At 39.3% G+C, this 17673-nt stretch overlaps 1 protein-coding gene across 2 annotated transcripts; it reads left to right on the forward strand.

Moving 5' to 3' along the window:
* Nucleotides 1-1152: 1152 nt before the first annotated feature.
* LOC112152438 (DNA-binding protein RFX7) lies at nucleotides 1153-16075 on the forward strand. 2 transcript variants are annotated; one of them, XM_024282027.2, is made up of 10 exons: nucleotides 1154-1552; nucleotides 3836-3869; nucleotides 4952-5037; nucleotides 5402-5428; nucleotides 5514-5636; nucleotides 5721-5837; nucleotides 7820-7904; nucleotides 7989-8196; nucleotides 9706-10004; nucleotides 10086-16075. In XM_024282027.2, exons 1-10 carry the CDS (start codon nucleotides 1425-1427, stop codon nucleotides 13350-13352), a joined length of 4374 nt encoding a protein of 1457 aa, XP_024137795.1. In that variant the 5' UTR covers nucleotides 1154-1424; the 3' UTR covers nucleotides 13353-16075. The 2 variants fall into 2 exon arrangements, with proteins under 2 accessions (XP_024137796.1, XP_024137795.1); XM_024282028.2 differs by lacking the exon at nucleotides 5402-5428 and having other exon boundaries at nucleotides 1153-1552.
* Nucleotides 16076-17673: the final 1598 nt, after the last annotated feature.

Raw genomic sequence — 17673 nt, forward strand, 5'->3', positions numbered from 1 at the left:
TTATAATGACATCATTTACATATATAGGAGGATGTCTATATACACATGGATATGTAAGTTAGAGTTAGATGACTTATGATTTTAAACACAGAAACGGGAACAAAAACACATTTTAAATTACTCAACAATCCTGTTTTTTAATTACAGCCAACATTGAAAAACTTTTTGATTCATATGACTTTGTTTTTGTTTGTTTGTTTGTTTTGGCAGTATTAGAACACATTGAAAACACCTTACAGAGTCATTTTCATTCAATTGACTTTAAAATACACATAACTTAACTTAGTGGTAAATTCATAAAAAAATTTAAAACAACTTTTAAAACTTTCAAAACTTAACTTTTTATTATTACTGTGAATAAAAACAGGCAGAAATATTATTCCAGAATAAATCATCTTAAACCTTAAATAACTTTCAATATTTTACTCTCCGTAAAATTGTATTTTGTCAAAACTATGCAAGTTAGAAATAAGTGCCGTTAATAACAATAAATTAAAATGATCTGTAGGGCTTGGTGTAATTACCCCGGGTCTTGACTTAGACATATGTGGCCTTGAGTCAATTATTTTGGATTTAATTAATTGATTTCCCATCATCCATCTGTTTACACTCTCTCCTGGTAGCTTACAGCCCCTCACAACCCCAACCTACCGGTGTCACAATATTGAAGCTATTCAGCCATACAGTTTTGAGTCACATACAAGTTAGGATGAAGAAAATTTAGAGAATTTAGTCGTCTACAAGCAGATGCATCGGAATAGAGCATAGCAGGGCTTGTGGTCTAGCCATAGTAGCTTCTATGTCACACTCACAAGCTTTTTTTCTCCTTTTCAATTGCTCCTGATTCACCATGAGTTGAGTAAATAAATAGAAATTCCCATGAAATACTCAGAAATGCCCATTAAAAAAAACATGTTAAAACAAAAAACAACATTGGAGTGGGTGTTTTTAAATGTCCCAAAGAATTACATTTTATCCATTTACACTTCTAATTGAAAATAAAAATAAATAGAAGTTAAAGAAAATAGGGTTTTTTATTAGTTTATTTACAAATAAGGCATGTTTTAGTGAAGAATTTCAGGGGTTTTTGCGTAAACTGTTAAATCCCGCAGTACTTCCGGTCTGGCTCGCGCACGCTGCGTTGAACTTGACGCAGGCGGCTCGTCTGTGGCTGCTGCTGGCTGCTGCAGGCGTGCTATTTGCGGCAGCGGAGATACCTCTGCGAAATGCCTTTTGTATGCCCGGCTGTGCTCTTTGGTCTGCTTTTGTCAGGGTCCGATCACAGCGTTCGTAGCCATGCTCTGCGGTGGATTCAGCGGGCTGTCCTAGCTGACTGAGCCGCTCCAGCAGCGGTGGGTCCGGTGCGGTGCACAGCCGGGGATGAGGCCTACTTGTTAAAGCTCCCCCACCACCCCTCCATCGCGATGGCTGATGATCAACAACAACCTGGTCAGAAGCCTGCCTCGGGATTAGGCTCTCTTCCAGCGCTCGTGCCAGGACTCCAGGGATCCGAGGCCAACGCGTTACAGTTCAAAATAAAGAATTCAATTTGGTAAGGATGAGACCCAAGCAGCCATACTGTCCTTTTCGCTAGCCGTAGCCTCATAATTAGCGTGTCTAACTCTGGATTGGCAGGGTGGCACTGGTGCTGCACAAAGCGGCCCAGAATAACACCAGCCTTCCCGGGCTGGACGCTAATATTTAACCGAATTACGAGGGCGGCGATGCGGGGGAGGCTGCGTGGCTCCCCCGCAGATGCTGTAATAACGCGGTAATGCAGGTGACTGCTCAGAGCTGATGCTGGGGATCGTTAGCATCGAGCCGTAGGAGGCCATGTTCTAATAGATGACAGCAAAGTGGAGCTGATGCTGATGACAGGTGTCAAAACTCCACATGCGGATTTCACGCTGTTCAACATACAGCTGCAGCCTGCAGCATTATTTATGCTTTTATTATATTGTTTGGTCTGTATTATCTGGATCAGTGTGTAGTTTGTCAATACAATACACACCAATTTATCCAAAAACAGATATGTTTATTGCTTTTTAGCTTTTAACCTAATTATACAGGAAATGTAAAATGACATTTTGATCATTTGTTTTTTTTTTTAGCTAAAAAAAAAATTAATTTTACCAAACTGGAAATCTTCCCTTTTTCTTATTAACATTAGTTTTAATTTGAACAACAGTTTTTTTTATGTATTTAGTAAGGCCCATGCAAACAATACACTGTTGACATACGATTTGTATCATAATTTGTGGTTGTCGATACAATTCATAGTCGATATCGGTTTATTTTGATTCTCTGATCTAAAATCGATCTTGGGCATCTTTAGCCAAAACAGTGTAACTGAAGTAAATACCTGGTACCGGACAGTGCAGCTGCAGTTTTCCAGATTCCTTGTATTTCTTGCAACACAATCAAGAGTAAATTAAATATGTTTACAAACAAACAAGTAAAGTTCTCCCTGAGACAGATCGATCTGGTAGAAATAGAAATCGATTCATAGATTAACCGTTACACCCTAGTTGACATATGTTTCAGCAGTTCATGAACTTCCCTCATGTTATTTATGCAATATTGGATTGTATATCCCCACAAACAATTGATTTAATTTGGATTAATAGTTTAATTCGATTTCTGATGCATCCCGATTTTATGAAATATCTGTTCAATTGTCTAATTTCCTTTCTGAAATTATAATAGGGCTGCTCAATATTAGAAAAACATGCGACGTGTTATATTAGTGATCAATATAGCAATGACCATATTACTTACAATATATGACCATGTAGAAATAAACAAATAATACATCATTGCTTTTTTAAAATTCAAGATAACTTAAATTATACTCTAAATATCTCACATCTACATAGGATGCGATCATCTAACATAAAAGAGATCCATCTGATTGGTCCAATGCAAAAAGGGCTCTTTTTAATTTGTTAACCACGTCACACAGCTATAAGATTTTTGTGTTGGTAAACATTTAAGGAAACCATTTATTGCAATTTAAACCCTCTTTTTCAATACATGTATTGCATAGGCTGATATTGCGATAACAATGAATTTGCGATGTATTGTACAGGCCTACTTTCTATGTATTTTATTTTCCTTTTTAATTTGAACTTGAATCAAACTTTCATTCATTTAATTACATCATAGTAAAATAATTTGTATTTTTCCTAATAAAATTCCTTTATTGGAAATTTATGACATGGATTTGATCAATCAATATTGCATTTTTAAAGTTCATTATCAGTTATTGATTTTTCTAAGAAAATAAAAGCCTCTCATTAATCTATAGATAGATGAATGCTCTCTGAAGTTTTATCTATATTTGGGTCCACCTCTTGGTGGAGTGGTACCCCCTAAAAATGTAGGCGAGCTATCACACTATTACTTCACCTCTGTAAAAAGAGTCCTGTTTGACTATTCTGTCACATTTACACATCTGTATTATGGATGTATAAACAAGGATGCATATTAATCCATAGTTCATCCACTCATAGTTTTGGTGAACCATTCAAGCTGGTGTGCTTTTTAGGTTATTTAATGTTTCACAACATGTGCTTACTTTATCATAGTAAATACCAGCAATTTAATTCAGAATTGTAGGATTATTATTCATATTTTTTACTATTTTGAAGTTGTAAAGCAAAGAAAAACTGGGGCTTTTAATGCTTTATTCACTTTTAAACACTGTTTATGTATAGACAAATTAATTATTTTTTTGTAATATTCTACAAATGCCACTAATATATCAGAATTTATCATATTAAAATTAGCTTATATATGAATTTTGTTGAAAAAATGTTGTCCTTTCTCATTCTAGCAAATCTGTACAATCAAAAGTGGACGGCATATTGGTGAGTATTCACTGATTGTATTGTAAAAATGATTTTTGCTTTATATATACTGTATATATATATATATATATAAGTATACCAAAGTTTATGAATTCTTGACAAAATTTCCTTTTTATTTATATTTGCAGGCTTTAAAAATAATTTTCTTTCTTAATATTTTTTTCATTCTACTAGATTTCTGCTGTGTCCAAGAGATTTTTGTCTTAAAATCTAGAAATTTACAGAAATAATGTATATGATTTGTTTGTCATTGTATAATAGCTTTAAACTAAGATTACACGTTTTTTATTTCTTGCTATTTGTGTCACGTTTACATCACAGAATCTCTGTCATTATTTCTTACTAAAACCCACCCTGCTTTTTTATCTAGTCAGATTTAAAGCCTTTTTACATTTATTTCTAATTTGTTTATTTCTAATTTGTTTATTGAAGTGATTTAAAAAAATACAATTTTTGTTTTTTATTTTAAAAAGTAAAACATTTTTAATTTTAAAAGTTTATAATTATTATTTAATTTATGTTTAAAATATTATTTATTATTTCTTTATTAGAATTTAATTTTTTACTCAAAAAATGTTAAAAAATATATTTTAATATTAATATTTTAATACATTTTTTGGATTTTTTTTTATTTATTAATGTTATATTTTTCTTTCTTTTTGTCAACTAATGATACCACAAATGAGCATTTCTGATCTCTGCAGAATGACACCACAAACTGTATTTACAGGGAAAGATTCTGAAAACCTTTCCTTACTTATGTCTCTTTCAGGATTTTTATCATTATTTTACTGAGTCTTAGAAGTATTTTTAGTACCTGAATATATTATATCTGCTAAGAATAGAACAATAATGTGATCAAATCAGACAGGCTCTTTTAATCCAGTGACCCAAAGATGCTCTACTACAAAGCAGTTTTTCACTTAGAGCTTGAAAATTAAAGTTATTTATATGTGTTTAGTTTATATAATTAAAAATAAACCTGATGTGCAGATCAATAGGAAGCATAGTTGTGTCACGCCTAATATAAAAAGGGTTTTGTAAAAATTGCATTAATGTGTTGTTTTTGTGGTGTTTTGCAGCAAGATGTTGAGAAGTTTACAGACATCGAAAAACTCTACCTCTACCTTAAGTTGCCTTCTGGTCCCAGCAGTGGCAATGATAAAAGGTATGTGACGCCGACACATTCAACTCTTAAAGCCACTGGGCTCCTGGATTTGTTTTCTGTTTCTCTCAGACACACATGTATGCTCTGTCGTGCCTCTTTCTCACATCAGTGGCACTTATTCTCACAAATTCAAATCGCTTTTCATTGACTTAACACAGACATGGGTTAGGCTGATAGATGTTTCTCCTGAATACAAATCTGGGTCTATTTTCTTTTCTTTTTTTTCCACTGTACGACTGATATCACAAACCAAACCACTGAAATGTGTAGATAATTGCAGTACCTAGCTGTCTGTGTTTCATTTGTTTCCCCATATCTATTCATCACCCCAATCCCCAAATTCTACCCATTTGGCCTAAGAAAGAGAGGGGACCTCCACTCCAGGATTATGGTATTCAAGTTTTTGTTTTCACAAGAAATGATGGGCAGCAGTCGAGAGCAAAACGTTCAACAAACCGGTTTTTCTTGCGTTTCAGTGATCAGAGTTCCATGTCATCGAGTCGCACTCAACAGATGTATGCGTTCAACTGGATACGCAATCACCTGGAGGAGCACCCAGAGACATCCCTCCCAAAGCAAGAAGTGTATGATGAATACAAGTGAGTTGCAAATAACAAAAACTAACAAGCGTGTTCAAATTACTGGGATCAAACAATTTTGTTTGGGCTTTTTGTCTTTACCAGGAGCTATTGTGACAATCTCGGCTACAATCCACTGAGTGCTGCAGACTTTGGGAAGATAATGAAGAACGTCTTTCCGAACATGAAGGCACGTCGACTGGGAATGAGAGGCAAATCCAAATATCCTTACAGTCTAAAGGACTAGTGAATGAAGCAGGGTGGCAGAGGATCCTTAAAAACTCTCAAAAAAGTCCTAAAAAATAAGACATTTCCTTAAATTCTAAGCAAACATCACCCAAATTGGTCAATGTAATAACTTTTAATGTGTCGGCAAAGAAAAAAAAGGAGTTATTGTAAATATGTTCTGTTCTCATCATATGGTTGGAAATCACGTAATATCAGACTTGATCAGATTTTATATTCCTATCATGTATTGGATATTTATTTTATTCTTATCATGATCAACGCTGTATATTTCAATCTGATTAAATACTCTACTAGAAGTCTGCATACCATGAGCAGATGATGACATCATATTACTGTGGAGTAGCAGAATAAATCACCAGGAAGCACACAAAAACTCTTCTGTAAAATTATCGAGACATTCACAGATTTAGACTTCAAGGCTCAATAACTCATATGACTCATCGTCATATTCATTCTACAACAATTTTAGAAGAAAATCATTAATTTTTAAAAGATATATGAATCACATCTGATCAAAAATGTTCAATAGTGTTGAAGAAACTAAAACTGTCACCAAACTTTCTCACATGATTAATTATCACTAATTTTATGAGTTAATAGTTAACTACTTTTACTAATTGATAGTTGCTCTATTTTTGCTTGATTTTTTACGCCAATTCACAGAAGTGCTCTGTCTAAGTATTAAATAACAAAATAAGGTTAATAATGTAAAAATCTGGATTTGTTTTGTTAGATTTGTTCATTTTTTAAATATTTTACAAAAGTATCAGATGGGGACTCGGTATTGAAAGATACTCAAAATCAAATGACTCGAAATTGGGTCGGGGCCAAAAAACAAAAAAAAATTGAAAATTTTTAGTAGATACAGAGTTTATTTAATTTAGCTTTAGCACCAACAGAACCCACACCAGAACATGTCTGTCAAAGAGTAAGTTAATTGTTTTTTTTTTAGTTTTGAAAGGCTGCATCCTAAATTTCTAAGTGATTAAGTTAGATATCACCTGGATTTAGCAGAGCTGCTGGACTGAAGGGAACGACGCTCCACTAGCTTTAGTCTATGAGCCCCATTTCTCTTTGGTTGTGTGTCCTGCTGTAGAGCAGGTGCACTGAGTGCAGCTATGGCCTCTTTTGTGGGTCCACATTTGGGCCTCTGTCCTGAATTTGATGACTTTTCACCTTTAGGTTTAAAAACAGCTGGTCATGTTTATTTAAACCAGGGTTAAAAAGCTGCTTGAACGAGGAGCGCAGACTAACCACTGAAGACAGTGATGCTGCAGAAAAAACAACAGTCGATAAGTGTGAATGTGTGAATTAAAAAAACAATAATTTTAAACCAGTAAAACTATTTACTGAACAATGGAATTTAAAACTGGTAGCACTGAACAGCTGAGTGACAAATGGATTGTGCAAAACTTAATTTAAACTACAATATGTGTAGCTTTAATAAGTATAACACAATATTACAATTAAATGAGACAAAAAATACATGTTTTTTGCCTTCGTCATCTAAACATAATAGATGAAAGAGATTTTTTTTAATTGCAATTTCCAAAACAATTCAGTAACAATTATACGTTAAATATTTTTAAGTAATATTGCTTGTTAGCAAAACAGGCTTAAAAAGTCTTAAAATCTTTAGGTACGCTGTGATGTTTTGCTGTGTCCTTTCCCCCCGTGAGCGATACAATCCATGCTGAGCACTCAACACTAACCAAACATTTACCTCAAGGTATTAATAAAAAAGAGCTAAACACATCACCCCATAGTTACAGTATTTTCCAAAGAATAATGGAAGTTTAATTATATACTTAATGCTTGTTAATTGAATTGAACTCAAGTTTGAGGACTAGATTAGATTTTTTCGTAGATGCACAATACTTCAGAACTGAAGAGCAGTGATGTTGCCAGACTCCTCTTTATGTCACAGAGGTTTCGAAGCCTTAACTCCCTTGCACATACTGTTATAGCGGGTTAAGGAAGAAAGCTTTTGTTCACATGCCATCCCTACCCAACCTGGATCTACAGAAATCTGGTGACGGGGTGAGTAATACATTTTACTGAGTCTAGTTTTTCCCAAAAATGTGAACAATTTGAACTTAACGGTGGTCCTCTGTCTCCTAATAGTGCGAGCTGATGGAGCCAACAGGCCAGTCTCCGAGCGCCGAGGACGAAATGAGATCTGCAGCCTGTGGACTGGTGTGCGAGTGGGCTCAGAAGGTCTTAAGTCGACAGTTTGACAGTGTGGAGGACTTGGCCCGCTTTCTTCTTAATAGCCACTACATTGGTACTAAGTCCATGGCTGCACTTACTGTTATGACTGGAACACCCACAGGTAAAGATGGCTGCTGAGCTCTGAAGTGCTCAGCTTGTTTTTCTCTTTGTTTTGTATTTTTGTGTTGCCTCATGAAGAAGCGTTCACATCCAATACGATACACGCGTCAGGGATCTCCAGTTTTAATGTTATGTCAATGTAGAGACGCGATCAGAGGACCTGCAGTATAATTTAAGCGTCAGCCACAGCGGACTGGCAGCGGTGATTGGGCAACAGCCTGGCATGTCCAGAGTTTGATTATCTGAACACATTTTTGGACAAGCGTGCATTATATTTGATGCGCAAATTGAGTTTACACAGAGTTAAAAACAAATGAATTTGCAAAGGGTTTCAACATGGCTCTGAAAATTAGAGTTTTATTTTTTATAAAAGACTTCCAACCTTTACTTTGACACCACCAAGTGGTATTTTTGTTTCAATCTAGAACAAATTAAAAATAACACCAAAAAATGCATTAGGTCCAGAATGCTCTAATTTACCACATCAAAAAACAGTTGGAACACTTTTCTGAGCAATCCAAAAATATTGACTACAAACTTTTTATTACTACCATAATTTTAAATGTTGATATACCTTATCCACCTTATTCCTGGGGCCGCTGATGTAAAAGGTGCAACTTCCGGTATAGCAACCGTAAGTTACATGGCGCTATTTGTTTCCTCGAAAGTTGCCGGTTTTGTTAGCTTTAGCGGGGCATACAAACTTTAAAAGCGTGTTTTACTTAATCCCTCAAAGTTTTCAAAAATGTCTTTGCGCAGTTCAGGCGCATGTTTTGCAGCTCGCGGTTGTACTAACAACCAAACTAATTTAAATTTGTGGAGCGTTTTGTGGACATGGGCTGCTGACGAAGAGGGAGCGCAGCTGCCCTCCTCGGTACAGATTTTACCATCTAACAGGCGAGGATGAAGTCATGTATTAACCAGTCCGCTTGAGAAAAGAAAAAGCAATTTAAACTTAAAAATATAACAGGAGTGAATTTCCAATAATTTATCTATTAATATTTATATTTTTCTTAATTGATCATGGTATGAAAGGGATTCTGCTCACCTGCATACTTCCAGGTGTGCAGAACATAGAATTAACCATCTGACGCAAAAAATTAGATTAGAACTCTACCGTTTATATAAAAAAAAATGTAAAAAATTAATTTAATTTAATAGTCATAGCTTTAAACACTGCAACTGTTTTTCGTATACAAGTTACTTTTAGCTGAGCAAATTCCTGCTGCTTTTCTTTTGGTGAATTAAGTAATATTTGAAAGTAAGACGGTGAACTACGTTTTCTAATAAGATAATTAATTAAATGTCCTCTTGTCAATATTTTAAATCGATACAACTATTGCCAAATAAAATATCGCTATATATTGCAGAATCGATTTTTCCCTGCACCCTTTCTAATAATGTATGATACACCTCTTGATCGCTGTTGCCCTTTTAAATATTCTCAGTGACTAAAGAGCAGTACGTGACAGTCTATCTCTTGCAAATCTCTGGATTCATGTTGTTGTAGGGATCAAGACTCCAACTCCAGCCTCTGCATTTGTGCCCACTGCTGAAGCCAACTCATTCCAGCCCCAGGTGAAGACCCTGCCCTCCCCGTCTGTTGATGCAAAACAGCAACTGCAACGCAAAATCCAGAAAAAGCAGCAGGAGCAGAAGCTTCACTCACCCCTGCCTTCAGGGGAGTCACAAGTCAAGCGTACAGAGGCCAGTACCCCCGGGCCCACTATCCCCTGTGGCAGCCCAGCCCTGCTTTCCCCTCAGCCCACTATAGGAATCGTAGTAGCGGCTGTTCCGAGCCCGGTGACGGTATGTGGCTATTGCTCTTTCATATCATTTCACGTTTTTATGGCTGTACGTGAATTTACTAAAAGGACTTTGTTCTTGCAGGTACAGAGAAACAGGCAGTTGATGACCTCACCTAGTCCTGTAGGGACCGCAGAAGGCAAAGTGTTGCCTGTGAATTTTCAAGTTGTCACACAGTCTCTCAAACAATCTCCCAAAACCCCACAAAACATCCCTGCCAGTCCTGTCGGTGACCGCCTGGCACGACACGGCACACGGTACGCCCAAATCCTGCCCAAGCCCTCCGCCACCAGTGCCATCACACTGCGCTCTCCGCCGACGCTGCTGATCACCAACAGCCCCATAAAAACTGTGATGCCCACTCCCCACGTCAGCTCGGTCAATGTGGTGAAGATGACAGCCATCGCTTTGGCACCACCTAACAGCAGCAGTAACGGCAACAACACAACGGTGCGACCGGCCTCGGCTGGTGTGAGCGCCGCAGCCGTCTCCGATGATTCCCAGCAATCGCAGAGTGCCGCCATTCAGCCTTCTGTAGTCAGACCCGGTGCCACTACATCATCCGCTGGCCTTTCCTCTGACACCAAAGGCGTGTCTGAAGTCGGAAGTGACAATAACTCCATATCCGTTGCGGAGAAGCATGCTGTCGCAGCAAAAGAGGAACGACTGACTAAATTCCGAGCTGTCAGCGAACCAACTTTCCTCGTTAAGTGTCCTCCTGGAGTAGACAAAGGGATTCGGATAAAACACGACGCCATATCCTCTCCCACCTCCATATCTGTAATTGGAACTCTAGACAGCAATAACAGTAACTGCCATGACAGTACTTTGTACTTGACTGTTGATAATCACAACTCCAACGGAAACGCATCCTCTCACGGCTCTGCTGCGGTGATCCACACATCGAGTGACCCCTGCTCGGACGCCAAGAGCCCCAGGAAGCGCACAGCCGCAGAATCCCACGCTATTCCTGTGAAGAGAGTGTTCATTTCACAACAGCCACTCGCCACAATTGACAATCCCAAACCTGGGGTGGGTGCTGCAGTGAAGAAGATTCCCAGACCAGGAACCCCCGCCAGACCAGAGAGTGCCCCCTGCAAAGGGACAGCAAAACACACACCGGTAGGGCCCACACAGATCCTTGCACTCACCGACACACCTATCGCTCACACAGAGGGAACGCAGACTGTTGTCAAACAGCAAAGCATGATGGTGAAACATGAAGATCACTCCATCAGCACTGACAACAACGCGTCTGATCAGGCGTTGCTGCAGCAGATCACCGGGGACTCCCGTGCCATACCAACCAACTCAGGACCACACGAAGCCTCTTCAATGAGGGATTTAAAGAGCACAATATGGGAGACACAGCAAATACCAGCAGAACACAAGCAACCCCCTCCTGACCAAATTTCTATGATAACTCAACCTTCTGAGGCCTCCCGTCAGCTCACCCTCACGCAGGAGATGGTTGACTTTTCAGGCACGCAGACTAGCATGGAGTACTTCCCGTTCAACGATGAGGACATGACCCAAGACAGCATAGTGGAGGAGCTGGTCCAAATGGAGGAGCAGATGAAGCTGAAAGGTCTTTTTGGTAATTGTGGCGACATCTCCCTGCAAGGCCAGTCAACCAACAATCAAGGCTCCATCCTCGGTGCACACCAGGCCAATACTACCTTCTACCACTCTGCTCACAGCAGCACCACACCTGTTCAGACTCCCACTCCGACACCAACCCCGACACCCACTCCCACTTCTGAAATGACACTCGCACACAGCCTGACCAGAGAGAGCCCGTGCTCCCGTATGGCCCCGGTCACCCCGGTGGACGGAGCCATGGGCCGCCACACCCCCATCAGCACACCGCTTTCTAACTGCAGCAGCAGCGTACCCCCGAGTCCGGTGGAGTGCCGGAACCCGTTTGCCTTCACTCCCATTAACTCGAGCATCACGGGGTATCACGACGCGAGTATCGTCTCCAGCAGCCCTGTGAAGCCCATGCAAAGACCCATGGCAACACACCCCGACAAGGCCAAGCTGGAATGGATCAACAACCGCTACAACAGCAACTCTGCAGGCCCGCTGTCCAACCACAGCATCAGTATTCTGCCCAGCTACCAAGATCTGGTCGATGATCAGTTCCGTAAACCACATGCATTCGCTATTCCCGGCCAGTCGTTTCAGTCTCAGTCAAGACAGGATGCAGCGGTTTTGGGCCGCTTAACTCCCATTTCTCCTGTGCAGCAACAGCTGGTTACAAGTGTTACTACTCCCACTAAAGAGGAGAGCTTTGCTGTGCCCGCACCGTTAGATAACAAGGCCTCTGCCTCGTCCACATCCAGTACTTTCCGTTGCCGTAGTGTTAGCCCAGCAGTCCGACAGCGAAACTTCAGTGGCAACACCGCTTCCCAGGCCACCACCACCAGTACAACAATGACAACCCGAGCTGTAGTCTCGCCCTTTAACTCCCCCATCACCTCGGAGGTGCTCAACATCCTGTCCAACAGCCAGACCGTCGGCTCTGTGCACAGCATGGTCCAGCGTAGCCAGTCTGTGCCTCTGAACATCATGATGCAAAGTGAGATGCTTCCCGTGCAGACGCAGAGCAACACCACCAAGATCACAAATGTACTTCTCAGCAAGATGGACGCAGAGGGAGACGATTCAGTCCGCGGTCTGGGTATAAACAACCTCCCCTCTAACTACACAGCTCGCATGAATCTCACGCAGATCCTGGAGACTACTCCTGGGTTTGCGGGAGGAACCGCTCACCAGACTTCGCTGCCCGTCAGCTCCAGTCCTGCTGCCTTCGAGCTCCAGCAGCATGGCTACCTCACCACTGGCAGTGGAGAGCAGGTGAGCTTCTCTACTGACGACAGCCAAGCACAAGCGGGTCCCGGCGAACAAGACCAGCAGCAGCTCCAGCAGGATCCCGTGCAGACACAACCACAACTCCTCCTCCAGAGCACACAGCAGCAGGAGGCGGAGGACGAACAACAGCAGCTCAACTTCAACAACACTGTCAAGGACTTGCTGGGGGAGGATGGCCTCAACCCCAGCTCTCAGTTGGTAGGCCAGGTAGCTTCGGAGCTCAACGCTGTGGCATCAGACTTCTCAAATGAAATCAGACTGACCTCAGATCTGTCCAGTAGCATCACTGACCTTAATACTCTGGACACCAACCTGCTGTTTGATCCCAATCAGCAGCAGGAACAATATGAAGACTCTACACTGGAAGAACTGAAGAACGACCCGCTTTTTCAGCAGATATGCAGTGATACTGTGAACTCTGGTTTTGACTGGCTAGAAAGCAAAGACCAGCCGACTACAGTAGAGATGCTGGGCTAACGTTATGTTTTATTCTGTATAATTTCTGTCCTCTGTTGTGTGGTGCATATGTAGTATATCCGTTTTAAATCATAGTTCGTTGGGATTTGTCTGGACTTTGCCATTCGTTCAGTTCAAAGTGCCAGGCTACCAGAAAAATCTCTCCTTACTGACGTTTCAGTATTCCTCTCCTTCCTCATTTGTCATCCAGGGTCTCAGCATTTAACCACTGTTCTCCCTCATCCGAAACAGAAATGTAAGCATTTCAGGCAGGAGGCTGGTGTTTATTAATGCAATATTTATAGTTCACGAACAATTAAAAGGTGGGGTGGTTAGGAAATCTGGCACAAAAGACTTCACCAAATGCTGTTGTTGTGCACTATTTACACTCTGTGCAGTTCAACCAAATGGAGACAGTATTGTAAATGCACATAGTAGTCGTAGTACGTTTGCCTGCCATATCTAAATATTCAAAAGGGCGGCATCTTGAGCTGCCAGGTGCTGAATTTATGACATAATCTTTATATTTTATCATATGCTTAATCAGTGGGAAACTGATTCACATCTGAGCGTTGTACATGAGCGACATTTTCTTAAAACCTGTACTTCTTGTACTCTTTAATATCTTATAAAGGGAGTAGATGAGTCAGCAGGGAGAAGATGGAGATTCAGGCCACTTTATGGACGATACATTGAAAGGAATCAACAACTGGCTGCCTTATTTCCAAAGTCCAGGGCCTTATGCCATCTTTGAAAAGACTGTGTACACTATGATGTTAAAATATCTACAGAACCATCCAGAGCTTCATCCGACCAAGGCAGCTGTTACTCTGATACTTTCAGTAGTATTTCTTATTCAGTTTTGTTTCTTTTTTTTTTCTTTCGTGTGTTGCAGTGTTAAACTATGGATGGAACTTGTATAGGCTAACTATTAGGGTAGGTGTGTCCCGATCCTCGGTGGATTCGGACGATTTGCTATGCTGTTATTTCACACAAAAAAAGGCACATTTTCAGTCTCGACATTTTTCCAGTTGTTTTGAAAATGCTGCATTCCCAACTTGGATCGTGGTGGTATGGAGAACCGTTCGCTACCCAGAAGGCCGAGTCATCTGGAGGTGATGTTAGTAGAGGTCCGGCCTCGTGTCCATACCAAAGACGATCAATTTGAGATTATCACACACAGACAGAAAAACTCCAAGTAACCATTCGCGACAACGGGAAGCAGGCAGCCACACGGATAGTTCTATCGCATTTGAGGAAAAGAATTTAGTTGAGTAAAATCTTATGTACAGTTTGTAAATTTGTGAAAAGGTCACCGTCCTATGTTTTATAGGCAACCATGGACCTGAAAGCATGTTGAAACCATCACTGCTAGCCAGGTAGGCTCTGTGATACAGTAGGACGCTTGCTTGAGTTTTTGGCTATTGTCAATGTTGTACAAGTCATGTTTAAGCTCCATCTGTAAATAGGATAGATACATAGAGATTTGATGTATCAAGACACTATATTATGGCCATTATTCTAGCTAAGTATGTGCCATTTTAAAAAAGAAAAAAAGGCTCAACAGATTTATAGTTGGAAAGATAATGTATGTTGTGTGTTACATTTCTGGCTCTGTGTTGTAACAGTAATGCTGTCTGGTCTTGCTTGCTGATTTTATTTGAAGTTTATTTTTTGTTTTTTACGTTTTTTAAAGGTAATGGGGCTCTGCTGTTGCAGAAGTGGTGTGTGCTTTGAGCAGGATCAATAGCATGATGTATTGAAAAAAAAACTTGTGATACTGTTAGCTGGTTGCAGACATTTCTGTGACGGACATTGTGCTCGGAGTTTTTCAGCAGACACTGGAAAAAAAACAAAAAAAAAAAACAACTTGTGTTTCAACAAAGTTTGGAGGTTCACGTTATTGCACTAAATTTTTACGACACATGGCTTTGCCACATCTTTCTGAAGAAAAAAAGAAAAGATGGATGCCCGCATAAAAAAAGAAGAAAGAAACATTTTTTGACAAGATGAGTACAGAAATTAATGGACTGTCAGAAAATGAATAATTGTCTTGTAGCAAAATGTGCTTTAATCTCAGTGAGATACACATTTCTTACTCATTCTCATACATGAGAATACAAAGCATTGAGGGAAAAAAAAGTTAAATAACCTTTTAAAACCTACATGCTCATTATGTTGATAAATGATTGTACGCACGCATGTGTGATCACTTCTGTTGTGTTTTGCATTCTTGGTAACCACTGTCTTTTGTGATTTGGGCAGGTTCTGTTAACCAGACTGGCAGTGCTAGTTCCATTTATGACATAACCTTGGTTTTGTGCTGTTTACTAAGTTAATGTTATTCTATATGTTTTGTTGACTACAGGTTTTTTGATGATTTCTTATTCTGCAACAAGCATTTGTGAAGATATTGAATATTTACTCACTTTTTTTAACAACATGGCACTGATATTTGAATTTGACTGAAGGAAATGCACCTCCTTATGATTACAGAAACTCCATCAAGCAGTGACTCTGATTCTTAACCTTTTACTGATCCAAATCTGTATGACTATGTTGTCCATTTTTACTATAAGAAAAAAAAGAAGAAAACCCTCCTTCTGTGATGTTGTCTGGTGTTCTGCTTAATGTACAGTAGCTTGTTAATATTGCAAATGCATTGTTTCTTTTTTCAATGGAAAGTACTCACTGGTGAGATTTTTAAAGTGGTTTTAAAAGCCAATAAACCTTTTTTTAAGGAATGTTGTGGTCACATATTTTTATTTTTGGAAAGGGCAGTTTGCCTCTTAAAACCCGAGTTCTTGTTTGATATTTTTTATTTTTTTTCTCTGGCAGGGCCACAATTAAACAGAATTAGCTACCGTGGTAATATAACCTAAAATGTGATGTCCATGCATGTGTTCGCTAAGAGGTTAACAGGCTTCACATTATGGCTAGAAACAGAACAATATCGAATTTTATATTTGGTAACATTTTAGGAACTGAAGTGGCTCTATTTGACATTTTCTATGTATTTAAGGTGGCACTATTTGTGCTCTACACATTTGAAAATACTTTTTAAAAGTCTAAGAAATAGATTAGATAGACATTTCAACCTATTAGTTGTTAATTAAATGTTTGTCCAACTCACACAACTAAACAACAACTTATGATTAATTTGCTTTGATCAAATGCCAAATCCTTATATTTGTCCAGCTAAATTAATGCAAGCTGAAATCATTTCCATCTCCCTCTGACCATGAGGTCGGAGGTCATCAGCTCTTCAGATGACATCTAAAGTCAGGGGGGGGGTTGACCTCTTCTTTGGATGTGTTTCAGCCAATCACAGCTCAGATCAGTGTTCCTTCACTCTGCTTTCCCAGGGCCTCGTGGCATTCATAACATGTTAATGACCTTAACCCTATTGATCATGGCCAAACAGACGGACCTTAAGCCATGTGGAGCATGGTGGCCAGCTCAGCCTCCACATCTTGACATAAAGTGAGTTGGCAAAATCTGCTAGGAAGATAACATGGTGTGGTTTTCAAGCTATTCCTGATTTTAAAAGCTTCATATTATGCAATAGTACTTAAACAAAGCAGCTCGTTCTAATATGATTTCATCATATTTATGAAAAAGAACTTGTAATTTGTGGCATGAAGAATATTTTCAGTGAGATCAGCACAAAATGAAGTAAAATATTCCACAATTTTGTCTTGTAATAAAAATATTGTCAACACAGAAGTTCTTATTTTAATTTTTTTAACTATCTTTTTTCTGTAACCATCTTATGTGACAGCTGCTCTAAATAATATCTTTAAGGCTTTAGATGATGAAATCAATAGTTAGCTGCAATCAATATATAATTACACTCTTGTGTCCTGGTTTGATTGGATATTGAAGTGTGGACATGCTTGCTTGTAATGCTAATCCTTTGCAGGACATTTGCAGGTGCAGGTACAAATAGAGTTCTAGAGACATTGCATGTACGTTCCAGCCTGAAAATATAAACTTTATATACCTGTAGCAAGAGAAAGTTGTTTAGCTGATGCAGCATCTCTGATGTCACAGCAATGGTCCATTGTACTGCTGAAGAATGAAGGCTGTGAGATGGGAGGGTCATTGTCAAAAGGCATGGTCACCAGATCAATATTTGAATTCATTAAGCAGCTGAGCTGAAGCCATCAATACCGTTTCATAATTAACAGATTCGGTGGTTGGAGCAGATGCTGACCAGTTCTTTATTATTACCAATATTATATAGTAATCTTTTAATGCGGTCAAAACTTTCTCCCATGTATATTTTAACTTTTTTTTTTCAGTTATACATGAAACACACTTAAACTGCAAATTGGATAAA

This window comes from Oryzias melastigma, linkage group LG6 (assembly GCF_002922805.2).
Source record: "Oryzias melastigma strain HK-1 linkage group LG6, ASM292280v2, whole genome shotgun sequence".
In the NCBI taxonomy this organism is placed as follows: domain Eukaryota; kingdom Metazoa; phylum Chordata; class Actinopteri; order Beloniformes; family Adrianichthyidae; genus Oryzias; species Oryzias melastigma.

Coding starts and splice junctions, on each gene's coding strand:
- LOC112152438 (XM_024282027.2), top strand. CDS start 1,425: ATGGCTGATGATCAACAACAACCTGGTCAGAAGCCTGCCTCGGGATTA. Junction 7,905..7,988: donor TACAGAAATCTGGTGACGGG/GTGAGTAATACA, acceptor GTCTCCTAATAG/TGCGAGCTGATGGAGCCAAC. Junction 8,197..9,705: donor TATGACTGGAACACCCACAG/GTAAAGATGGCT, acceptor ATGTTGTTGTAG/GGATCAAGACTCCAACTCCA.